Source organism: Ictalurus furcatus, chromosome 28 (assembly GCF_023375685.1).
Source record: "Ictalurus furcatus strain D&B chromosome 28, Billie_1.0, whole genome shotgun sequence".
NCBI classification, from domain to species: domain Eukaryota; kingdom Metazoa; phylum Chordata; class Actinopteri; order Siluriformes; family Ictaluridae; genus Ictalurus; species Ictalurus furcatus.
This window is the reverse complement of record NC_071282.1, coordinates 13849161-13875313: the sequence shown is the minus strand read 5'-3', so window position 1 is coordinate 13875313 and position 26153 is coordinate 13849161. Positions and strand designations below refer to the sequence as shown.

The 26153-nt window shown below is 38.0% G+C and overlaps 3 protein-coding genes across 6 annotated transcripts in view; 2 read left to right on the top strand and 1 right to left on the bottom strand.

The window, feature by feature from the left end:
- Positions 1–1624: 1624 nt before the first annotated feature.
- p2rx5 (purinergic receptor P2X, ligand-gated ion channel, 5) lies at positions 1625–18563 on the top strand. Of its 2 annotated transcripts, none has more exons than XM_053617929.1 (12): positions 1625–1876; positions 5769–5919; positions 6807–6878; positions 7204–7279; positions 8635–8719; positions 8827–8907; positions 12456–12597; positions 13706–13836; positions 14948–15041; positions 15136–15201; positions 16374–16459; positions 16566–18563. In XM_053617929.1, the coding sequence occupies exons 1-12, from the start codon at positions 1743–1745 to the stop codon at positions 16825–16827; spliced, it is 1380 nt and encodes a 459-aa protein (XP_053473904.1). In that variant the 5' UTR covers positions 1625–1742; the 3' UTR covers positions 16828–18563. The 2 variants fall into 2 exon arrangements, with proteins under 2 accessions (XP_053473904.1, XP_053473905.1); XM_053617930.1 differs by having other exon boundaries at positions 16374–16454; positions 16566–16707.
- Positions 18544–19465, bottom strand: emc6 (ER membrane protein complex subunit 6). Of its 2 annotated transcripts, none has more exons than XM_053617936.1 (2): positions 19383–19465; positions 18544–18889 (listed from the first exon to the last, which is right to left on the bottom strand). In XM_053617936.1, the coding sequence occupies exon 2, from the start codon at positions 18874–18876 to the stop codon at positions 18544–18546; it is 333 nt and encodes a 110-aa protein (XP_053473911.1). In that variant the 5' UTR covers positions 18877–18889; positions 19383–19465. The 2 variants fall into 2 exon arrangements, with proteins under 2 accessions (XP_053473911.1, XP_053473910.1); XM_053617935.1 differs by lacking the exon at positions 19383–19465 and adding an exon at positions 19034–19206.
- Positions 19333–26153, top strand: part of shpk (sedoheptulokinase) — a 7508-nt gene continuing 687 nt past the window's right edge. The window contains exons 1-7 of one of the 2 annotated variants that reach the window (XM_053617925.1): positions 19333–20059; positions 20140–20281; positions 21473–21656; positions 22597–22749; positions 24006–24181; positions 25262–25462; positions 25710–26153. The exon at positions 25710–26153 is cut by the window's right edge and continues 687 nt beyond it. In XM_053617925.1, the coding sequence (XP_053473900.1) occupies positions 19901–20059; positions 20140–20281; positions 21473–21656; positions 22597–22749; positions 24006–24181; positions 25262–25462; positions 25710–26116 (1422 nt within the window). In that variant the 5' untranslated portion in view covers positions 19333–19900 and the 3' untranslated portion in view covers positions 26117–26153. Of the gene's footprint in view, positions 20064–20110; positions 20282–21472; positions 21657–22596; positions 22750–24005; positions 24182–25261; positions 25463–25709 lie in introns of both variants that reach the window. The other variant, XM_053617928.1, reaches the window with a different exon arrangement.

Sequence of the window (26153 nt, the reverse complement as noted above, 5' to 3'; positions counted from 1 at the left end):
ACAATTGTGTGCTTACAACTTAGTATCAGCAATTTGAGGAAGAACCGCATGTGGATGTGATGGTCAGGTGTCCACAAACATTTGGCATTAATTAAGCAATATTGCGCGAGCGTAAGAGTGTGGTTATACTTCATATCAACACTGTGATTTGACCATAGTTAAGCACAGCCATACTGATGTTCATTGCGAGCATGATATTGCTTTTATACAACAGTTCTATAAAAAATAAATATCGAGTGACATTTCAGACACAATATATCCAGATGTTCTGTTTATTTTGCTCCGCTAATGGAAATAGATCCCAACGAAGCCCAAATTGGCTCCCCTTCTTCCTTTTCATCTTCATTTGACAAGTGTTCATATTTTAAGTCAAAAGTTAAATTCCTGAAAAGTATAGTTTGCCATGTCCGTTGATGATATCGTTAACACTATATAGTTCCGTTCAAACTCAACGGAAGTGGAAATTTACATGGTGAAAAGCGGAGTGATACACACATTGAAACATACCAGTACGGTTATACTAAATAAAAGCGCTCTTGAAACGCTGCTCGACCAATCGAATTAATGTAACGGAGCTAACTGTTCTATTTTACTGGACATGTGAATTGAACACGTTTAATCCAAACCTTGATAATTTAAAACAAACACACAAAAAAACACAAGAAGGTCTATAATACATAGGCCATAAATAATGTCGACCTGAACTTAATGTGTTCTGTTGGGGGAAAGTTCAGGAATAGAACTCTATTGCACCAGTAAATAGCCACAACATTACACTACACATTTAAATAACGAGCTTAATATTTAAATATTACTGGGGGGGGGGCGGGGGGGACAGTGTATTCTGGGGGTCTGTAGAATTTCTTTCCTCACTTAAATGGTTTTCTGGCTGCAAAAATGTGTCCGAATCCCTGGTTTAGGGACGCAGGAAGGAGTTGTACATTGGAGAGCTGGAGTTATAAGCAACACACAAGTGTGGTATTTATATGTTACTATTATTATTGCTATTACTAATATTTTACCACTTGTAGCTGGAGGTCAAGGAAATCGGTGTGGGCGGATCGATCCTGAAGTATCGATAATTTCGATACTGATGTTGTAGGCTATCGAAAGGATCGATCCACACATAAACATATCGATACTAAGGTGTTTTCTTTTATTTCTATAAAAATGTATATTAATATTTAATATTTACTTATTTAAAACGGGTTTTTTTTTGTTTTTTTTTTAAAGTTTTGCTTAAAAGTGCTTAAAATCTGTCCTGGGTTTTAACATAGCTACACATGACTAATTACAGGTGCATCGAGAGTACAAATCACAAAACCTTTTCGTGCTCATGAAAATGTATTCAGATTTGGCATATTAATGATGCATCCACTTCATAAATCATGACACACTGCGCTCCCCAAAGGAAACTATGTAAGTTCAAGTGCATGCTTGTAAAAGGAAAAAGTATTGGTATCGGCGATACTGGCCCTGTATTTACTTGGTATCGGATCGATAGCAAACTTTGCAGTATCGCCCATCTCTACAAGTGGCAGCTCTCAGCACCCAAGTTATCCTTGCACCTGGTTCACACACACACACACACACACACACACACACACACACACACACACACACACACACACACACACACACACACACACACAAGAGGTTGTTTGGTGTCGCACACGCACACCGTCACTGAAGGCGCGCGCTTGGTTGAGCGGCACACGAGCAGATTAGTTACCGGTACCGGCATGGCAAACGGTTGGGGTCAGTGTGTCTGTTCGCTTTTCAACTACAAGACGGAGAAATTCTTCATCGCGTCAAACAAGAAAATCGGAGTGTTATTCAGACTCTTTCAGCTCGCAGTGATCGGATACTTAATCGGGTAGGTGCACATGAGAGAAGTCGGAGTTGTAAAGGTTATTGCGCTTAGTAACTCTTACTCGGTTGTAGAAAATCTGAGGCATAACGAGAGAGGAGCACACCCTGGTGTCATGTGTGCCTGTCCCGAGGGCTGGAAAAAGTACCAGGACACCATGCTGAGATCAGGGACGCTATTTGTAGACGCTCAGTGCAAGGCAGATCCATTTGTCTGAGGTCGCCTCAGATCAAATAAATAAATAAACAAACAAGTGTAGTAAGTGGTCTAGTAGCCTATATCAGGAGTTCACAAACTTTTTGTAGCCAGGGACAGGAGTGAACAAAGTCCTGAGAAATGATAGGCCACTTAAACAGATTGAAATAGATTGTTAAACTCTTCTTTGATTAAAAGTGAAAGTAATGTGCCAAAAGAATGTACTGTAGGCTAAGTGAAAGTAATGTGCTACACGTGTCTGCTTTGAAATGTATTTAAGTTTTAAGATGTAAACGTATTCTGACGAAACGTCATGTTTTAATGCGAACAATCTAAAATTATTAGAGGTTTTTGTTTTCAAAGGAGTACCTTCATTTTGCCTCCTGTCAATAGATGAATGAGAGAAGAGATGATCTTAAAGATTTTGGTAAACAGTACTTTAAAGGTCTAAATGAATAAGTAAATAAATAACAACAATTTGAAAAAGTTTTTTTTTCTTCTTCTTCTTGGAAATGTAGCTAAAAGTATCCAACATTATGTAAATTTGTACAGAAATGAAATGGTCTATTATTTAGCGCCATAGAGGTTTCTCTTCCTGAACTTTTCACTGACCGAACACCTTAAGTCCAAATAGACATGATTTATATCTTATTTTTGAGTTAGTGAGGTTTGGATTCAGTTTAAGGCACCAGTCAAATAAACACAAAGCCGATTTACAGAAATCTGGATACAGTGAGGGAAAAAAGTATTTGATCCCCTGCTGATTTTGTATGTTTGCCCACTGACAAAGAAATGATCAGTCTATAATTATAATGGTAGTTGTATTTGAACAGTGAGAGACAGAATAACAACAAAAAAATCCAGAAAAACGCATGTCAAAAATTTTATAAATTAATTTGCATTTTAATGAGGGAAAAAAGTATTTGACCCCCTCTCAATCAGAAAGATTTCTGGCTCCCAGGTGTCTTTTATACAGGTAACGAGCTGAGATTAGGAGCACACTCTTAAAGGGAGTGCTCCTAATATCAGTTTGTTACCTGTATAAAAGACACCTGTCCACAGAAGCAATCAATCAGTCATATTCCAAACTCTCCACCATGGCCAAGACCAAAGAGCTCTCCAAGGATGTCAGGGACAAGATTGTAGACCTACACAAGTCTGGAATGGGCTACAAGACCATTGCCAAGCAGCTTGGTGAGAAGGGGACAACAGTTGGTGCGATTATTCGCAAATGGAAGAAGCACAAAAGAACTGTCAATCTCCCTCGGCCTGGGGCTCCATGCAAGATCTCACCTCGTGGAGTTGCATTGATCATGAGAACAGTGAGGAATCAGCCCAGAACTACACGGGAGGATCTTGTCAATGATCTCAAGGCAGCTGGGACCATAGTCACCAAGAAAACAATTGGTAACACACTACGCCGTGAAGGACTGAAATCCTGCAGCGCGCGCAAGGTCCGCTGCTCAAGAAAGCACATATACATGCCCGTCTGAAGTTTGCCAATGAACATCTGAATGATTCTGAGGACAACTGGGTGAAAGCGTTGAGGTCAGATGAGACCAAAATGGAGCTCTTTGGCATCAACTCAACTCGCTGTGTTTGGAGGAGGAGGAATGCTGCCTATGACCCCTGGAACACCATCCCCACCGTCAAACATGGAGGTGGAAACATTATGCTTTGGGGTTTTTTTTCTGCTAAGGGGACAGGACAACTTCACCGCATCAAAGGGACGATGGACGGGGCCATGTACCGTCAAATCTTGGGTGAAAACCTCCTTCCCTCAGACAGGGCATTGAAAATGGGTCGTGGATGGATATTCCAGCATGACAATGACCCAAAACACATGGCCAAGGCAACAAAGGAGTGGCTCAAGAAGAAGCACATTAAGGTCCTGGAGTGACCTAGGCAGTCTCCAGACCTTAATCCCATAGAAAATCTGTGGAGAGAGCTGAAGGTTCGAGTTGCCAAACGTCAGCCTCGAAACCTTAATGATTTGGAGAAGATCTGCAAAGAGGAGTGGGACAAAATCCCTCCTGAGATGTGTGCAAACCTGGTGGCCAACTACAAGAAACGTCTGACCTCTGTGATTGCCAACAAGGGTTTTTAAACCAAGTACTAAGTCATGTTTTGCAGAGGGGTCAAATACTTATTTCCCTCATTAAAATGCAAATCAATTTATAACATTTTTGATGTGCGTTTTTCTGGATTTTTTTGTTGTTATTCTGTCTCTCACTGTTCAAATAAATCTACCATTAAAGTTATAGACTGATCATTTCTTTGTCAGTGGGTAAACATACAAAATCAGCAGGGGATCAAATACTTTTTTCCCTCACTGTATAACATTTTTATTCAAACTTATCCCTCAGAGATAAACTACTTGTACTACACTCTACACTGTGCTGCTCCTTGTCACTGGGGTTTAGTATGTAAGGTGCATACACTGTAAAAAAGAAAAAGAAAAAGAATAAAAGGTGACTCAACTTTTAACCAAAGTAGTTCACTTAACTCAATTTTTAACGTGGAGTTGAGTAAACTCAAAAAAGCTGTGCAGCAAGTTGCCTTGAAATGTTAAGTTAAGTCAACTTAACAGTTTAACTTTTTACAGTGTATAGGGTATTTTAACAGCTTTACTCTAAAGGGTAATTATGGTTCAGTTAGGTAACTTAAATCTTTTTAAAAGGTATATTTAGGTGGAAGATACACATTAAAGGTTAAAAAAAACAACAACAAACAAACAAAAAAACAACAACCCAGTGACAAAGAAATGTACCTTTTTTAAAGAGTGTAGGCTAATAACTTTTTTTTTTTAACTCAGTAATAAATATCATAACTTTGCTAAGGGTGTGTTGTGATTTGTGTTGTGATCACTGTAAGTAAATTAGAAAATCGTGGACTGATGAATTCCCAAATATGTAAAGCAATAGACTGTTGCATTCATCTGAAATACATTCAATTACTTTTCATTCATTGTTCTCATTTGTATTTCATTTCATTTCTCAGTTATTTGGTTTAGGTTTGTCTGCTTCAAATACTACATCATATATTTTGTATTATAAAGGATGCACAGTTTTAAAATGAAAAAAATATTACTACTACTATTACTATTACTACTGACAGTGTTGGTTAAATCACAAGGAGACAGACATATTTGTTTCTATAGAGATATATTATATTATACTGCCTTCATGGCGGTGGTGGATTGGCGGTTAAGGCTCTGGGTTACTGATCGGAAGGTCAGGGGCTCAAGCCCCAGCACTGCCAAGCTGCCACTTTTGGGCCCTTGAGCAAGGCCCTTAACCCTCTCTGCTCCAGGGGCGCTGTATCACGCCTGACCCTGCGCTCTGACCCCAACTTCCTGACAGGCTGGGGTATGCAAAGAAAACAATTTCACTGTGCTCTACTGTATATGTGACCAATAAAAACTCATTATCATTATCATTATCTGATTCCACAGTAAACATTTAGCTGTTTTTTAGGTTACTTTTCAAACTATATCTCTTAAATACATGTCCACTCACTGACACCCCTGTACATCTGTTCATTCGTGCAAATATGTAATCAGCCTATCATAAGGCAGCAGCTCAGTGCATAAATGCATGTAGGCTTGGAGTTTGCAGCTATGTTAAAGAAGCATTAATATAAACAGTACATCTTTGAGTGTCTCATTCCTGAAATGCTTTATCTGCAACACTTATTTTTGTAGATGGGTCTTCATATGGAAGAAAGGCTACCAAGAGAGAGAAGAGGCATTTGAGAGCTCGGTGTTCACAAAGCTTAAAGGTTTTGCTCTCATTAACACCACAGAGCATGGGTTCCATGTGTGGGGCGCTGAAGATTATGTCATTCCTTCTCAGGTAGGCGTGCTGCTAGAGTTGAATGATGGGAGCAATGAAAAACTTTTTAGATTTGAATGAAATTAAAAGCACACAATCACCATTCCTAGGCAAAAGCAATTTTAAAGAAATGTCAAAGGACAGCTGTGGATGATATCATTTTCTGATCCTTATATCCAGTATAGTGCAGTTGATTCATAATAACGGCTTCAATTTGCCACCACAAATGAACTGTCATTTATTCATGTGGATATAATGTAGTGCGCATTATTGAAATTAATCACAGGTGTGAGCTTTAGTTTAGGATCTTCTCATTCAGAGTCAAGAATGTTACAAGGTTCATTAAAACAGAAAGTAAAAGAAAATGTTGCCCTTTTCCATATCCTTTTCCTGTTTATTGTTCTTATACTGAAACCATTCATTTGAAAAAGGTAGAGTTTCTTCCTTTCAGAAAGGTGCATAGGCATGAAATGCAAAATGAAATATAAATGAAAAAGCAAGAGACAACGTGCACACAAGTACACAGGAAGTTCAGAAGGATCTAATTCATCTCTAAATCGTCTAAACCATCGTCTAAATCAATTATGCTTCAAGGGTCAAAGATCTATTATATTTACACATCCACCCAAGCAATAGGAAATATGTTGCAATTTCTAACTGACTAACTTTCTTACCATACTATTTTAAAAACACTGAAATGTAACATTAAAAATGTTAAAATATTATTAAGATAATAGTATTATTATTATTATTATTATTATTATTATTTCCCAGTTTTCTTTTTAGTAATTTTTTTTATTTATAGGATCGATAGTTGCTTATGTATATCCTAAATACATGTCTTTGAAATTATACATTACATCTATATTTAAAAGGCATTGTTTTAATTTTTATTTATTTTTATCAAGGGGGATAATGTCTTCTTTATCGTAACCAATTACATTGAGACTCCAAACCAAAGGCTGGGCTTGTGCGCTGAGGTAAGAATCCATTTGGATGTACTTTACTAGTAAAATGCATCTTGAACACCACAGACACATGCTTAGTAGAGAATAACTTGTATACTTGAAAAGAAGAGATCGCTTTCCTTAGGTGAATATTATGACTGAATCTGAAAAATCACCACCATTGTAGGATAGTTGTTGTTTTTTTTAAACTGTTTGGTGCCATTCTATCTTCTTTTTCTTCTTCTTCTTCTTCTTCTACTTCTTCTTTTTTTCTTTTTCTTTTTTTTTTTTTAAATATCTGGTTCACTGTACACGGTGAGCTCTGTAGTTATTTGCATGTTCATTTGAATGTGTTCAGAGTTCAAAGGTTCTTGATGGTGTCTGCTCTCATGATGATGACTGCACAGATGGAATTCCTGTTATTGCAGGTCATGGTAAGAGTAGTTATACTTACTAAACGTGCCTATATAGTTCAGTTTATCGTGGGATTCACGGATACGAAAAGTTGTTTGTGATAACAAAAGTCCTAAGCTTTTATTGATTTATTGTGCCAGCTTCAGCTTGTCAAAATCCATGCATACAAACTGAATTCACAAACCATGTCAGTGTTATTAACGACACCATTTTCAAAGTTTTCAACTCACCTAAGACAAATTCAAAAGAGCAAACAGTAGATCGGGAACATGTTCAAACACAGCATAGAAGGCTCAGAAGTTAAATGTAATGTTTGGCGAGACTTCACAATGAACACACATATTCATCCACTCATTCAAACCTAGGGGCAGTTTTTAGGATAGCTAGAACCCAGAGGAAACTCAGGTGGAGAACTTGTGAAAATAAACAAAGACGTGCTGTGAGGCAGCACCGCTACCGACTGCACCACTGTATGGAGATTATTGTACACTGTGAAAATACTTTGTAAATTCACTGGCAGCAAAGTTGCCAGGTAGTTACTGTAATTAATATTTACAGCATTCTCATACGCAAGAACTTAACTATAACTACAATCAGCAATCAAGTTAAGCAATAAGAAACTGCTAAAATGTAAGATTACACAATGAGACAAAATGATCTATGAGAACAACAGTGAGAGAATCAGTGGTTCATAGTCCTGAATACAACAGAAAAACATATATGGGTTAGCTACTTAGTTTGTCAAGCTAGGTAGCAAACATTAGCTTCATAACATAAACATAAAAACAAAAACTGGAATGACAAATTAATGAAAAGTGTTACAAGATTTAAAAAAAAATCCAGACAAAGTTTCTTTGCTGCTTACAGTATCTATACAGTAAAGTGACTGCCTCTCAGAAATGAGCGCAAAATCAAGGAAAGTTCAGAAGCTTGCAATTTTTCAAAATTACTGCAGATTTGGGCCCTTCACGTGACATCATCACAACACGCATTCAGCCAAAGTTCCCTTCGATTCATGTGTGTCAAACATGAGTACAGCTAAAATGTCTCATTTACCAACAAACATCACTGTGAAAGACCATGCAAAACAAGTTTGTGCAATTATAGTTTCGGCAATTCAAGTAGTTTTCTGCAAAAAAAGCACAAAAAACTCCTCAATTTGCATCGGATATTTTGAAAAAAGCCGCAGGAAAATCAAGCGTTTTCGGCCACAACGATCACAAAGAAACTCCACAAAATCCTGTATGTACTGGTGCTTTGAGAAGTGTAAATGTTAAATACATTTCAAGTATTCTGTTTTGAACACAATATTTTAATGTAGAACTTATAGAAAACTTTGAAATTTATGTTTCATTTGCCCGCTGTCTTGGCTTAGGGATGAAGACGGGACGCTGTATGAATGAGACAGGCACGTGCCAAATTTATGGCTGGTGTCCAGTTGAGTGCAGACAAACACCAATGTAAGAAAAACAGCACCTTACACCATCATATCATTTGCACTTGGAATTTATCCTGCTACAGCGTGATTAAAGAAAGAAATGAGTCAAGGTTATGGTGTGATATTTAGGGTGCCATTGCTGGAGAAAGCAGAAAACTTCAGCGTCTACATCAGGAACTTCATTAGATTTCCGAGGTTTGACTTCTCCAAGTAAGTTGGTTGTGTTTCTCACTTAAAAGCAACACTACATGAAACAATTTCGTTTCAGTACCCTTTGCTCCCCCAACACACACACACACACACACACACACACACACACACACACACAAGCACAAGGCATGTTCACACCTACCTACATAACATACACCCACACATATTTCCTTGTACAGGAACATGTGTATGACAACATTTTCAGCATGTGTGTACATCATATACATCAAGGGCTTTCATGAAAGGGGGAATATGCTGATACATCAAAACACAGTGCTGAAATTATCTTGAAATTATCAGACTGAAATTATCTTGCACATAAAACCTCTATTTATACACACTCAGACTGTTGTGGGATCACTGACAATGGATGCACGCTCAGCATGCTAAAAGCTGAAACTGTTTTTTTGTTTTCACCTATTCATCGCACACAAGAAGTAGTATCTTTTCACACCCTGTTAACACTCACAGTCGTACTATATGCATTTCTTTCCAAAGGTGTATTTTTGAGTTGCTGTGGTACGCTACCTCGCCTTGAAGTGTACAGTGTGTAATACATTTGTAACTAGCATTATCTAGTGTTCTTTAACTAGAAAACTTAGATTCTTCCTGGCACATCCAGATTCTTCCTGGCACATTTACTGGACATTTTTTTTCAAGGTTCTGATACTTGTTTTAGTTTATGCTGCCTTAAGGATTGACGAAATCACAACATTACGTTTGTTCAGTGGAGCTAGCTAGTACCTAGCTTCCTTTGTAGATTAGCAGATAGAATTACCCAGTGTTCTATAATATTGTTACTTTAGCAGGATGAACAGTGGTCTTTGAACCTAACATTTTTGCAACGTTACACAATTCGCAGAATACACTATGACACAACACTTGACGTTATGCTCTAAACCGGTACATTTTGGAGACATACAGACATAAAACGTTTGAGTGTGTCATGTCTGTATTTCTTTGCTAAGCTAAGTAAAATATATATCGCTAATAATATTGTTTGGAACAATCCAGTGCTCTTGTGAGATTGGTAAAGACAACCCATGGTGTGTTTTTTGTCAGATGAAACTGTCATTATATAGTGACAAATGTAAAAGTACACAATGCTAAGATCAATATTTAGACATGACATTAACAAGAATCATTTAGCCGATTCAGGTGAACCAGGTTTAATCGTTTACAAATATTATTAGACACTGGTGACCTGCAGTACACTTATATTTCATGTATTTAACGAGGCAGTTTAGTAGTATTACTACTATTATCTTTACATCTTAGGTTTTGAAGAATACTTAAAAAATGAATTCATTAATTAATTTTACATTTGTACATTTCTATATTCTTACGTATTCAACTTGCATATTACATACCAAGATTAACCTGTAGGTACTACTTCATTACCTGTTCAATTCTGAGTAATTATCGCACTGTGGCAGGATATACCGCTGTACAAACCTGGCAATTTTCACAAAAGTTAAAATTCAATATATTCAATTCAATTCAATTTTATTTGTATAGCGCTTTTTACAATAGACATTGTCTCAAAGCAGCTTTACAGAAATATCAACACGGTATACAGATATTAAAGGTGCAAATTTATCCCAACTGAGCAAGCCACTGAGTGGCGATGGTGGCAAGGAAAAACTCCCTAAGATGTTTTAAGAGGAAGAAACCTTGAGAGGAACCAGACTCAGAAGGGAACCCATCCTCATCTGGGTCACAACAGATAGTGTGAAAAAGTTCATTATTGACCTATATGAAGTCTGTATGGCCTTAGGAGCAGCCGTAGTCCCAGCAGTCTGGAATTGGAGAAGATTTGAGCTCCATTCAGAGGCAGAAAGGATCTGGATCTCTAGTATCTCCATAAAATCATGTGTGGCTCGGCAGAAGGAGAAAGGGAGAGAAAAGATTATTAGGACTGGGAATTAGTATAATAGAAAGTCTAGTGAGGGTAGGCTTGAGTAAACAAATACGTTTTAAGCCTAGACTTAAACACTGAGACTGTGTCTGAGTCCCGAACACTAATAGGAAGACTGTTCCATAACAGTGGGGCTCTATAAGCGAAAGCTCTCCCCCCTACTGTAGCCTTCACTATTCGAGGTACCGTCAAATAGCCTGCATGTTTTGATCTAAGTAGGTGTGGCGAATCATAGAAAACCAAAAGGTCGCTTAAATATTGTGGCGCGAGACCGTTTAGTGCTTTATAGGCTAATAAAAGTATTTTATAGTTAATGTGGGATTCCACTGGGAGCCAATGCAGTATTGATAATATTGGTGTGATATGGTCGTATCTTCTAGTTCTAGTTAGGACTCTAGCAGCTGCATTCTCGACTAACTGGAGTTTGTTTATATTCCTACTGGAACATCCAGACAGTAAGGCATTACAGTAATCTAATCTAGAGGTGACGAATGCATGAACTAGTATATCTGCATCATGTAGTGACAATATATTTCTTATCTTAGAAATATTTCTGAGATGAAAGAAGGCTATCCTAGTAATATTATCTACATGAGCATCAAATGATAGGCTGGAGTCAATAATCACTCCAAGGTCTTTAACTGCTGTACATGTTGAAACAGAAAGTCCATCCAGAGTAACCATGTGATCAGAAAGATTATTTCTAGCTACACGTGATCCTAATAATAGTATTTCTGTTTTATCAGAATTAAGTAAAAGGAAGTTAGTTAACATCCAACATCTAATGTCCTTTACACAATCCTCAACCTTACTAAGCTTCTGTCTGTCCTCTGGCTTCACTGAGACATACAACTGTGTATCATCAGCATAACAGTGGAAGCTAATTCCATGTTTACGAATAATTTGTCCTAGGGGTAGCATATATAAAGTAAAAAGCAGTGGGCCTAAAACAGAACCCTGTGGAACTCCAAAGGTAACCTCAGTATGCGTGGAGAAGTCTTCATTTACATCTACGAACTGAATATAGAACTGAATATAGAGAGTATGTACCTATAAATACTTACCATAAGTACCTATAAATGTGTAATAAAATACTAGGTGTTTGCAGTACTGCAAAATAAAAAGTGCTTCCTATTTATTCCTGCTGAGGTACCATCCATAACACTCACACACACACACACATACATGCGTATTAACACATACTAACATTATTATCCAAACTTCTTTACAGTATATGCTAATGTTTAAATATATTTATGTATAAAATTGTGTGTGCTATGGTTTGTACCCATAGGAATATGCTATGAACATTACAGTCATTTGAAATTTAATAATTGTAACACAACCGTAAATATTTATGTGTAGGAATTAATTCATATAAATGCTAACCAGATTCCTTATAAAAGTGAGCATGCACTTCAAAAGTGAACGTGTGCTCTTTTATCATTTTTCTTTTAGAAAGCAGAATTTATTATTTATTTTGTACGGACACAAGATTTTAATATTTTGTTATGCACTGTTTATAAATGAGACCCCAGTGTTCCAGTCTCATGTAAAAGTTATCCTTGCTGTTTTTCTCTTCTTTCTTTTTTTGCTGTCTTTCTTTCTTTCTTTCTTTCTTTTTTTTAAGATCCAATGTTCTCCGCTCCAACAACCACACATATCTGAAGTCTTGCTACTATGACAAAGTCCACCATCCATATTGCCCCATCTTCCGAATAGGAGATCTGGTCAACTGGACTGGTCACAGCTTCCAAGAAATGGCTGTCAAGGCAAGTGTCATTATGTCATTATGTAGTCTTAATGTATTTATAATGTCTCAGAGCCCAGTAGTGATTAGGGTTGATGTTCTGAATTTAACTGTGAAGGATTCGAGAAGCATTGAGGAAGGATATCATTAGGGAAGAACTGATTTCATTATGAGCTTCTTTGGCGCATTCGTTACTCAGCATGTGTTATGGCCACAGAGGAACTTTTGAGTAGCTGTTATGTGAATAAAAGACTTGGGGTGTGTACTGTCATAGGAAAATAATCATCAGTGGGTGGTGTGGTGCAGCTTGACATGAAGTGGAGTTACTGTAAAGGTACCACGTGAAAACAGATTGTTTTCCTACAGCAGCACATCCTGAAGTGTTTTTATTCCGCTTATACCACAGAAATTTGGCAACAACGACAAGTCTTTAATTTATTAACATACATCATGTTGTGCTTTATAACCGTTTAGAAGTTAATGCTTTGGAAAGTCAGTTAGTTTGTCTTATCTTTTACATTATAACAGCTATAAACATTTCCTCACCAGCTTCTTTTTCTTTCTTTCTCTATTGCAATTAACAAGACAAAGAACATAGCTCATGTTAAAGAGAAACAATAAAGGGCAACGTGCAGACACTTGAGACTCCTTCCAAAAATGTTAATTGAAAGGTTAAATCTCCATCAGGAAGCTTCACTGTATCAACGGCTATACCTTTTATATATATATATATATACACACACACACACACAAACACACATATTTATTATTAGGCTTATTAGGCTCCGTATTATTAGCCAGCACTACAATCCAAGCTGCTGTTTTAGAGAAATCAATCAACATCTTCTGACCAATCAGAATCGATTTGAGAATTAAACAGTGCTGTCGTATAATAAACTTACAGACAATACAGACATTTAGGTGGCTCAAGGTCTGGACATCGGTTTGCTAGAATTTGTATTAGGCATGTCCTAATGCTACTTACTGTACATGTATGGCAAAGAAGAAGTAACTATACACACAGAACCAAGCCTTACACACTGATGTTTATAGAACTACTGAAATTAATTGAAAATCTATCTATCTATCTATCTATCTATCTATCTTCTCTCTTTCTCTTACACACACAGGGTGGAATTGTTGGAGTAGGGATTGAGTGGAATTGTGATTTAGATAAAGACTACTCTAAATGCAACCCCAGATACAGCTTCACTCGTCTGGACAACTCGAAATACGAAAACATCACTGGATACAACTTCAGGTGTGTTCATCACCCAGCATCGTTAACACTCGTGTTATCTTTGACACTTAACTATGGATATCTTTCAAGTTCATTTCCTGTCAAAAGGAATTATATGTAAATGTGACACTAGAATCGTCATTTTATAAATCGCACACCTCGTAAGCTGCGTTTTGTGTGCACTCGTCCAATGTGAATCATTATTCACAAATCCAGCTCATAATTTAGATTTCATTTTACAAGTTTACAAAACCATAACCAGATCTTCGTAAATGTAGCATTAAAGCTGTAAGTGACGTTTGATTATTAACTGCAATATTAATGTTTTAATGGTGTAAATTGGTATTTGCAGTTACAATACGAGGTTTATACAGTCCCCTCCAAAAGTATTGGAACAACAAGGCCAATTTTTTCACGATACGTTGAAGACATTTGGGTTTTAGATAAAAAATAATGAATATGAGACGATAGATCAGAATTTCAGTTTTCATTTCTAGATGGTGCAATTTTAACGGCACATTTTCAATTATTTTATTAAATTTTTAGATGTCAATTATGCCATGGACCCAGCTTGTCACTCAATTTTCCAGACTAGCTTCATGACAAAAGTCGCCACTGAATATGCCTCCGGGTGACGACGATTTGCAATCCTCAGTAACCAAACGCTTACAGCCAGGAAATTTTCACACGTATTACATCCAGAGCTGTCAATCATCTGTAAACAGAAATATTTAACAGCTTCACTTATTTTGTTTCACTTTGATTAGAGCAATGCGGTTAAATGCAGGGCAGCCTTAATTTTTGAACTCGGACTTGCTTTAGTTACTCTGTCTCTTCTTGAACTATTCCTGCTGAACACCTGCAATGAACATAGGAAAAAACCTCAAAGCCTTTATTTTTTATTTTTATGCCACTATACATGTAAAATTTTAAGTCATGCTCTATTCCAGTTCCTGTTGGAATAATCTTTCTTTTGTATTATTTCTCAGTAAGTACAGTTTTTAAATAGATCATTAAACAATATTCTCTCATTTAGAGAATCTCAACCACAGGTTAGATCAAAGCCTAGACTTTGATACTCATCAGAGTTGTCCTATAATGGTATAATAACATTTCCGGGCTTGTCTCGCAGATTTGCTCGCTATTACAGAGATGCAGATGGAGAGACTTATCGCTCACTGTTTAAAGTGTATGGCATTCGATTTGATATCATGGTTAACGGGGAGGTAAGACTCACTGTTATTACTATTATAGTGAGACAATTCAGTTTTTTAAAATTGACTTTTGATTCATTGCTTATCTTGTGGTCTTGGTTTCCAGGCAAGGAAATTCAGTATTGTCCCCACGGTGGTGAACATTGGGTCTGGAGTTGCTTTAATGGGTGTTGTAAGTAGAACTTTCTGTGACTGCACCACCATATCACCCCTATAGCTGTTCAGTGAAACAATAAGTGCCATAACTGACCAAAGCCAAGTACAGGACAGTTGTAGGAAGAACAGATAGAGTCACAACAAAACATGAGTGTAGGAGGAAATGCTATTACTTAGAAGGTGGTTGTGTAATTGATGTAAATTAAACTGGAGAAGAAAACCATCAAACCCATATGTGCTTGTTGAACATCCCATTCCAGATTTAGTCCCCCTTTGCTGTTATAATAACCTCCACTCTTCTGGGAAGGCGTTCCATTAGATTTTGGAGCGTGTCTGTGGGGATTTGTGCTCATTCAGCCACAAGAGTATTAGTGAGGCCAGGTGCTGATGTTGGATGAGAAGGCCTTGGGTGCAGTCAGTGTTCCAGTTCATCCCAGAGGTGTTCAGTGGTGTTGTGGTCAGGGTTTTGTTCAGGCTACTCGAGTTCTTCTTCTCCAACCTTGGCAAACCATGTCTTCATGGAGCTCGCTTTGTGCACAACGGATTTGAGCCTCTTTATTCCAGTGAAGGGAAATTGTAATGCTAAACCATACAAAGACTTTCTGTATAATTGTCTGCTTCCAACAGTTTGTGGAAGAGCCACATATGAGTGTGATGGTCAGGTGTCCACAAACCTTTGGCTATATTGTGTATACAAGTGATTATTGCTTGTCTAGCAGTAGTAGTGATTGAACTAGATGTGTGATGTGTAACAGTAATGACGGGTTATTCTGTTCTTAAATAAAATAAAATAAAAAAGCTTCAGCCACAAGAGGGCACTATTGTATTGTTCTTCACCATGAACAAACCAGACGACAAATGTTTAGTTATCCAGAATGACATTTTGATAGTCCTCTGAGGCATCATTAGTTTTTTTTATCAGCAGTGTGTGATGTCTTTCAGGTGTAGCTGAAATCACTGTCAAGTCAAATTGAATTGTTATCCCATCCACACTGAGCTTTCATTGAACAGAGGGTTAGAGTCCAAAAAAGAACAAATGTATCCGAGTATCTGAGGCTTTAATTTGCATTGATTACTGGACATGAATAAAATGGTTCACAGTTTTGTCAGTTTTACACAAGCACAATGATGGGAAGTAAATAGCGGTAATAAACTGTAGTTCTGTGTTTGTTTGTTTTTTTTGTAAAGGGAGTGTTCTGCTGCGACATGATCCTCATCTATATGATGCGTGGGAGCTCGTTCTATAGACAGAGGAAGTTCGAGACTGTGGTAAAGTAAGATTGAGTTGAAACTTTGTGTGGAGCTTTTTTTTTTTTTTTTTACTTCTTCTTCTTCTTTTTAATCCAATATATGCTAATGTGCAAATATGACCACCTGTAGCAAGCATGACAGACGATCCAAAGAGGAGAAGCGCACGAGACACCATCGGCACGGCCATGATAGACAGAAGAAAGAAGACAAACTGGACTTGGAGAACGAACTGCTGTCGTCCTCGCCGACTCGTAGTCCAAGAATACACAAACATCGCAGTCATGAACAGAAGCACGTTAAAGAGGCAACATCCAGATCCCACCGCAGTCCTCAAAGAAAGCCCGTGGCTCAGGCTTCCTCATCCAGGAAGCCACACAGTCCAAAAAAATGAAGTAACAGATGAAGAAACTGAAATTGTTTTGGGAGAGAATTACTGTATACTGTGAAGGAAAAATGATGGAGATGAGAGAAAGTATTTATTTTTGCAGGCAAATAAGGTACTATTCCATGCTATGCCAAAGTTGAGCAACTCTGTGAGTATGTTAACTGTAGCTGAAGGGTCGAACCTTAAACCGCTAATTGCTTTAGACATGACTGACTTATTTGTAAGGAAAAAATACTCCAGAACTTAAAGAAAATAAAGGTGCTTGAAATGTACTAGATGAACGAGTGAGTCAAGTCTCTCCGGCCTTGTTAGACATTACAGGACGAAGACTCTCCAGGGGAAAGTAGCATTTTGCAGAAATTTTTTGCACGTTTGAAATTTCACAGCATTTAAGGTCAAAATATCAATAAATGCATGGGATTCGTTTTGGTATGTTTTCATGAAGTGTGCCAAAAAATTCTAGAGTTGATTGACGTAAAATATGAACAGTATTTTTTTTTAAATGCTAGAAAATGTGTGAAATGGAGGTTACATTAGTTGCTACATTGCCTTTTGATATTTTAACTGTTTTTTTGTTTGTTTTTTTTTTTACATAATGCCTTTTATTATAAATGTAAAGATAATACATGCATGCTTGTTGATGTAAAGGGGGTTAAAAAGCTAGTTAAATAAATAAAACAATTACTACAATTATATGAGTGATTTGGTTATTTATTTAGAAGAAACCACAGAAATATTCACACACAATGCCACATAAGTCAGGAGTTGTTAGATGGTTAATTTATATTTCTCACAATGGAAGGAGGATATTTGTTTCTTCTCAGACTCTCAGGAAATAAAGATACCATTTCTAATACAAGTATGCTAAATTTCAAACAGAGTCCCCTTTGAGTATTGCATTTGAGTATTGCATTGTCAAATTTTACACCAGCAGTTTTATTTCCTGTGTTTGTTGTTGACAATGTCAGAGAAAATGCATTCTGAAGGGTTCTTCGGTTTGCTTTGGGTGAAAAAAACAACAGACATCAGAAATGGGTTCCAAGTGTAACTTTAAACTATCCAAAGAATCCTTCAGAAACTCTTGTTTCTTTGAGTGTTATTTAATGATAATTAAATCAAAACTTAGAGACTTGTTAGCAAAATTAAAGATCACGATGCAGGTCTTGTATCAAGGTGGCACAGCAGGTAATATTACTCTCCCACAGCTCCAGGATCCCCAGTTCAATCCTGATCTTGTGTTACTGTGTGTGTGGAGTTTCACATGTTCTCCAAGTCCATATTTGTTTCCTCCAGGTTCTCTGCTCTCCTCCTACCTCCCAGAAACATGTCAGTAGGTGGACTGACTACGCAACATTGCCCAATGGTGTGAATGTGTGCACACATATATGTGTGTGTGAATGTGTATATTGGCCTCTCATGTCATCCAGGGTGCATTCCCAGGATAGGCTCCAGATCCACCACGACCTTGACCAAGAATAAAAGGCTTTACTGAAGATGAACGAATGAATTAATAAATAAAAATAGATCTGATTAACGACTTCATGCTTCACCTTTAAGCCCAGGTACTGAGCTACTTCAGATCGTAATCAGTTCAGTGCAATCGAATACAACAGAGAGATGAAATAACCATTAGATGAAATTAATCATGAACAGAGATTACATGGAACCCTACAGAGATTTCTTAACCTATGCACAAACACACATCTACAGCAGTGTTGCTTTTCAGTACACATGCACCATTCCGTAGAGGAAAGTCCAGAAGAGGACGTAGGTGAACAATCCGCCCACGAGACCTCCGGTAAAGAGCAGGCGTCTGGATTTAAAGCACTTGTTCCATCGCCGGCCGGCTTTAAGGATGAGCAGCACGGACAGCAGGAATGACGCGAGGAAGTAGAAGATGAAGCCGTACAAGCCTGTGAGGCCCAATATGCCCGCTGTGGCCCCGGACAGAGCGGACACGGAGGTGCGGCAGTACTCCAGCACCGCGGCGTTCCCCCGCACCGCCACCTCGCTGATGAACTGCGGGCCCTCGCGTTTAGCTGCGACCGCCGCCATTCCGTCCAAATCACTGGGAAACGCACAGTTAACACACCTTAATAACCATTTATAATGTACCATTAACACACCACGTGATTGCGTGCTCTGTTATTCGTTATTATTATCATTATCACCAACTTCCGCTTAAAGCTTCGACTTATGGTGATTATCTTACCGTTGGGATTAAGATGCGCGCGCTTAAGACACGTTAAAATACTTCACTTATATTAACCTATACATGCATATAATATATTCATGACAATATTAAAAACGTTTTAACATAGCTATTGTGAGAAAAGATGTAGGACTAAAACGCTACGCTTATCACTCCTCGGCAGCCATGTTGTTTCCTGGCACTGAACCTTGGACAACGCTTAAAACGACACAATCACAAACTTGCTCTTTTAACCCTGTTTACTTATTTTTAAAGTCGAAATATTTCTATATAAATAGTTTAGTATTTTTATAGTATAATGTAAGTGTTATTTATTTATTTAAATAATAATAAATAAAAAATGCGTTACCCTTAACTTCTCTACTACGGTGTCCACAGAGGAACAAAACACATTCAGAAGTGGTTCAACTCGAATCTCTTCCTACTTTCTACATAAGCGCCCTATAGAGGGAACGAAGTGACAGCGTCTACACATCCTACTTAGTGCACTATATGTTGAATAAGCAGTGTCATGCGTGAAATGTAATGAAGCCTTAATACATAAAATAATAAAATCGAATTGTTTTTTTTTCTAACGTTATTCGTTGTATTTTAAGATTTCAGAATAATTCTATATACGTACATTTGGTTTGGATATTGAGCAATTATCTTTGTTTTTGTTTGTTGTTGTTTTTTTTTTTTTTAAATTTTTTAAATTTGCGTTACCTTTGACCTCGCCACTACGGTGTCCGCAAAGGAACAAACCGTACAGTGGTTCAATTCAAATCTCTCCTGTACTTCCTATGTTAGCGCTCTTAAGTTCCAGCTTCTACACCCGATTAAGTGCACTATTATATTATTTAGTTATTAAACATCATATAAAACACAATGGCTGCACTGCGTGGCTCATCAGCTAAGTATGTTTTGGGCATTGATTTGGGAACCACCTCGATCAAAGTTGTGTTGTTTGACACCCGATCAAAGACCGTGACTGACAGCTGCAGTTTACAGACCAACTCTGACGTCATCGACGACATGCATGAACACGTAGGTTTGCAGAATAACACCGTATGACATGACAGTGGTATTTTTATTCAGCATTTAGTAACACAATATCTTATATTCAGGTCAAGGAGCAGGACCCTGTGCGGATCATTGCTGCTCTTGACCAGTGCATGTGTGCTCTCCCTAAGGAAAAGTTGCATGACGTCATATGCATTGGGGTGTCAGGACAGATGCATGGTGTTTTGTTCTGGAAATCTAACACAGGTGCACATTAAATTAATAACACTACCCTAAAGCCAGGGCTCTCAAACTGGGGTCCAGTTGTTTACAAGATTTATTTAGTAATTGTAATTTTGTCATTTCGATTTTACTTTTTAAAAGTAACTTTAAACTTTTTAAAAGTAAAACTTTTTCATTGACATATTGGTCTGTTTCCACTTAAGTTAATGGTTTCTGACAATACGTTACCGAGAACGTCGTTCAGTTACCTGCTGATAGTGGCGCCAGTAGGAATTCTTTTCTACCTAAAGAGAATGATGCGGCAGCGCTTTAGTCCTTTAGTCTGTCAGATCAGCTTCCAAAGCTTCAACTCTCATGCCGATACCACCAATGCCATCACACTTGTCATCTCATAGATCGCTGTCTAGATGAGCCGAACCTCTGCTGTCACTCAGCTCAGTTGTTTCCTATAGCTGCACTGCATTCATTAAGTTTGAATCCAGCGTTTGCTGTCTCCAGTAATTCCTTGTTGGATTTATCATTAATATGTCACTGGAAAATGATGAATGAGAATAGAAGCCCTTGCTCTTTTGTATTGTCCCCCTTTGACGTCAGAGAGGCAGATAACCTCTAACTTCTCACAGGAATAACGAAAATACGTCAGCAACCAACGAATTAGCTCCAAGATCACTGAACACATCACATTATTTATTGTGTTTTAGGCTGAAGATTTCCTTTAATATTTAATACTAACTGAAACAGTAAGCATAAATACAGTTTCAAATCTTTTATCACATTGTAACTGGTTTGGGTTTAGTTGGGGGAACGTTCAGGGAAAAAAAAACTCAAATGGATTCAGTAGATAGATATGATGGCACCCAATTTTTGTAATATTAGAATAGTTAGCTTTATAGTCATAAAATGAATCTGTGTTGAGATTCAGAAAGAGGGATCCCTGGCTGCGAAATAGTTTGAGAACCCATGGCATGAGTATGTGTAGATGCTCTCAGAATCTCAATTGTCTCCAAACTTGCTCTAACTACAGTATATATCAGCTCTAACTGTAATATTACACACCTGCATAAATAACCAGTGTGTACTTAGCTTTCAGTGTTTTGGATTGGAGCCCAATCTGTAGTAGGAATTTAGATTTTTTCCCCCATGACCAATACATACAGACCAGGATAGATTTTCCTAATCTCAAGTTCTTCATATTGTGTTCTGTTCCCATTTCAGCTTGTGAGTGGCACAGTAGTCATGGAAGTCACAAATTCAGACCTCAGGATGTGAGTCACCTGATCACATGGCAGGATGGCCGTTGCACAAGTGATTTCCTGTCATCGCTACCCAAACCTGAGTCACACCTAAATGTGGCTACTGGCTTTGGCTGCGCCTCCATCCTCTGGTACACCAAGCACAGGTCAGACATCTATTTTATATCATTAGTGGTTTCCACCCATCAGCTTTTTTTTTGCTCATGAGAAAACCTGTATTTTACTAATACGACTCATTGTCCTGTGTGATTTTCTTCGCGAAGATGCATAAATGCAGCCATAATACATGCGCTGAAGTTTAAGATTATATGAGATACTTAAGACAATAAAACTATTTACAGTTTATCAGTTAACCTTTCATTTTAAAAGTATATTTAATAAGATAGAAGGCCTTAAAAAACATCAGAATGCCAGTCTAAACATCAAATGATAGCCCAACATCTAGTTCTACCAAGATTCCTAAATGTAGCTTTTGGTTTTCGTGGAATAGCCGTAAATCTTGAGGGTGAAGTAATTGGGCACACTTTGTATTCAGGATCAGCACTTCTGTTTTGTCAGAAGTTCATGTTCATCAGTTATGTCTTTAACCGTGTTTCCCGTTTTGCATAGTCGCATAGTGATGTTAAAACTTGCTGACTTGATAAGCATAATTGTGCATCATCAGTATAGAGGGCGAAGCCAACATTATGTTTGCAAATTATGTTCAAGAGGTTATATAAATAAAAACAAAAAGGGGCCTAAAACTGAACCTTGTGGGACACCATCTTAAACTGTTTAGGCTATAAATACTCTCCATTGATTCTAACAATCTAATAACAGTTTGTCAAGGACAAGTCTGTCCAAACTGGCCGTGTTCATTAAAATATCGTGGTCAATGGTGTCAAATAGTGCAGTATTAAAACTGACACATTTCTACAATCTGGCCAAGCAGTAGGTTATTTTCTACTTTAGCTTCTTCAAACCAGACTGAAATGCATCACTCTTGTTATTTCTAATTACAAATGAATAGAGCTGTTGGACAACTCCATCTCCATAAAATGTGTTGGATAATGAATACTAACTGGAGAGAAATTTTTCTCTCTACAGCCCTGAATGTCTTTCAAAGTTCAGTGTCTCAGGAACCATCCAGGACTATGTGGTATCCATGCTGTGTGGTTTGGAGGTGTGTCTCATGAGTGCACAGAATGCTGCAAGCTGGGGCTACTTCAACACCACCAACAACCAGTGGAATACAGAGATGTGAGTACAGAGTGCAGTTGTATTATTTTGTAGAGGTCACAATGTTATTATATGAAATGCGCAATAGTAATGTTCAACAAGCAGGCTTGGGGAGTAACGGAATACATGTAACAGCGTTACGTAATCAGGATACAAAAAAATGGTAACAGTTACAGTTACGTCAAAAAACAAAGTAATCAGATTACAGGTACATTTTGTAAAAAAAAAAATGGGAATACTATCAGGATTAAAAAAAATTTTCATTTAAAACCAATGAAATAAATTTTTTGACAGAACACAATATAGACAGCTGCATGATTATAGTTCAGTTTCTTTCTTGCCAGTCGTGACTCACACGAGCAACAAATTTATTTATATTATTAAAACAAATCCAAACACTGAACATGTTTTTAAGCTCTAAAATAAGCTCTAAATAAAAGTATTTTACATCATATTGCTTTTCTCTTGACTTTATTTACACTTGTGACCTTGAAATAATCCAAAAATAATCAGATTACATTACTTTCATATTGTGATACTTAGATTACGTTACTGAAAAGGATAAGTGGTATAGAAGATGGATGGATGGATGGATGAAGTAATATGTAACTGTAATGGAATATATTTTTAAAGTAACCCTCCTCAACCCTGGCAACAAGTAAGGAATAAAACAATTAGGGTTGCTGTTATAGGAAACTGATCAAGGTCACCATGTGTCCCTGTCTCTGCCACTGACTAAACAACCTACCATTGTATACTCAAATCACATACTAACGTAGTGTTCCACACTGTTATTGAGTACTGGTTTTCCCATTTCGTTTAGGGTTTGAATTTTAAAAAACCTCTCATGTAGCCTTCAAACCTACCGAAAGGTCTGTTTTACGATTTGAGATGCGGATCATGACAGTGGAACATTTTAAAGAGAATTAGAACTTGTCAATCTGTTTAACATCACTGTGGAATGTACGCAAGATTAATAGTTCCTGTTATCGCTTACAACTGCTATGAATAGTCATTCCCTCAGCAGCCTCTTTTTTCTTTCTTTGTCTTGATGTTAATAAGACCAAACAACAACACCACCACAGCTTGTCATGTTACCAAGAAACCAAAGTACCCTGTCCCCTGACGGGAAAACGTACTGGTTGCTGACACTGTTTGAGTGATAGCATCTGTCAAACCAATAAATCTAAAAGTAAATTCATTTATATACAGATGTTAAAGAGATATTTTATGGAAAACTGATTTTGCATTTACTGAAACGTATGTTTTATTGTTAGTCTGCAAGGTGCAGGCTTCCCGGTGCACTTGTTGCCCACGCTGGTGGATTCTGGGTCTATAGCTGGTCAGACCTGCTCTGAATGGCATGGGATTCCTGCCAACACACCTGTAGGAGCAGCTCTAGGAGATTTCCAGTGCAGCGTTTACTCCTGTATGACGGATAAGACGGATGCAGGTATGGTTGAGTTATAGCTAGTTTCAGCTTGATATATCTCTACACTTTAGTTGAGCACAAGCTTCAAAATCTTCAAGGGTGGAAATGGATATTCACACATTTACATACAGTCTCGTCCATAAGTTTTTGGACAGTGACAAAAATGCTGCCTCTGTACACCACCGCAATGGATTTGAAATGAAGTAGTCAGTTGCAGTGTAGACTTTCAGCTTCAATTCAGTGGGTTTAACAAAAAATATTGCATTAACCGTTTAGGAATTATAGCCATTATCTTTTACAGAGTCCCTCCATTTTCACAGGCTCAAAAGTAATTGGACAAACGAACAATCATAAATGTTAATATTATTTTTAATACTTGGATACAAACCCCAATCTGGAACCCATGGACACTGAACCTTTTTCAGAGCAAGATATCAGATAGTGAAGAGTAGACGTAGATGTCTAGTTGCAACCGGACTATTTGCACGTATGAATCTGCTTCTTCATGTAAAAGTTGCCAAGTACCAGACAATCAAGTCAAACTGAAGGTCTGAGTCACAAGACTAGGTTGGCTTGTTCAAGCTACTGCTCATGCAGCGCCAGAGTGCACTTAATCACTCTCTGCCCTCTTCTGCATACATGAGAGCACAGACACCCACAGTTGTCTAGTGTTGCTCTGATTGACATGGGAGAGAGTAACACCATCCCTCCCACCCAGAGAGCATGACCAATTTTGCTCTCTTCGATTCGTGGGTACAGATGGCTGTAACATCACCAGGATTCCCCTGATGAAATGCTTTTCTGTCGCACCGCCTCCACTACCATTTTTATGACATTCCGAAACGTTCTTCTCATATTGCAGCACATTTAATAAAATACTTCACATCTGTTGTGCCCCAGGCTCTATAGACAGCAGAGAAAATACTGTGTGCACCAACAATAATAAAGTGATCCTATATTGAATGAGTCCTAGAAACACCAATGGAAATATATATTTTTTAAATGTTTTGTCACACTGTGATTTAAGCACTGTGATATGCTCTGGCAGGAATAGTGTACAGTGTTTTAATATGTGATTTGTTCCCTTCATGTCATTTACAGTGTTAAACATGAGCACCTCGGCACAGTTGACATTCTCCATGCCTGCTGATTTCAGCCCTGGAAATGTGCCGGATGCCTGCTCCCCCATCGCTTACTTCCCTTATTTCCACAACACCTACCTGGCCGTGGCCGCAGCACTCAATGGAGGCAACGTTCTGGCAGCGTTTGTAGGAATGTTGACTTGTTGGATGAAAGACTTTGGTAACTACGCTGTATATTTAATTCTGACATGCCATGCTCCAGCCTTGATAAACCAATGCTAAATCGCTTGCATGTGCATACTGGAACATTATATTTGTAATTAATTAATAATATAAATGTCAAATGTTCAATAATCCTGTTCAGCGCTGCAGTGTTAGATTGTTCTTACCAGGCACAACACTGTATCTGTGTTTATCCCGTTTATCAAATGTGTGTTCTGTTTAATTTCTTCTAATTCATTGTGCAGGAGTGGAGGTCAGTGACTCTGAAGTATATTCCAAGTTGATCGAGTGTGCCCTAACCCAACCCAGCACTGACCTCCATGTGACCCCGACCCTGCTAGGAGAACGGCATGACCCCAGCAGCCTCGCTGTCGTGTCCCACATCTCCCCAACCAACCTCTCACTGGCTCACGTGACTCGTGCTGTTTGTGCAGGGATCGTAGCTAATCTAGCCGCTATGATGCCCCCACACGTGCTTTTGGGTGCAGGAGTGAAACGGATTATGGGTAGCGGGAGCGCTCTGTCTCGGAACGAAGCCTTGAGACAGGAAGTAGAGCAAACATTCCCTTTCCCTGTAGTCTACGGGCAAGACGTGGACTCAGCAGTTGGAGTGGCAATGGTTTTTAATGATAAGCTGTTAGGAAACGACTGACTTTAGAGTTAGCCACACACGCTACTTAGCATGCACT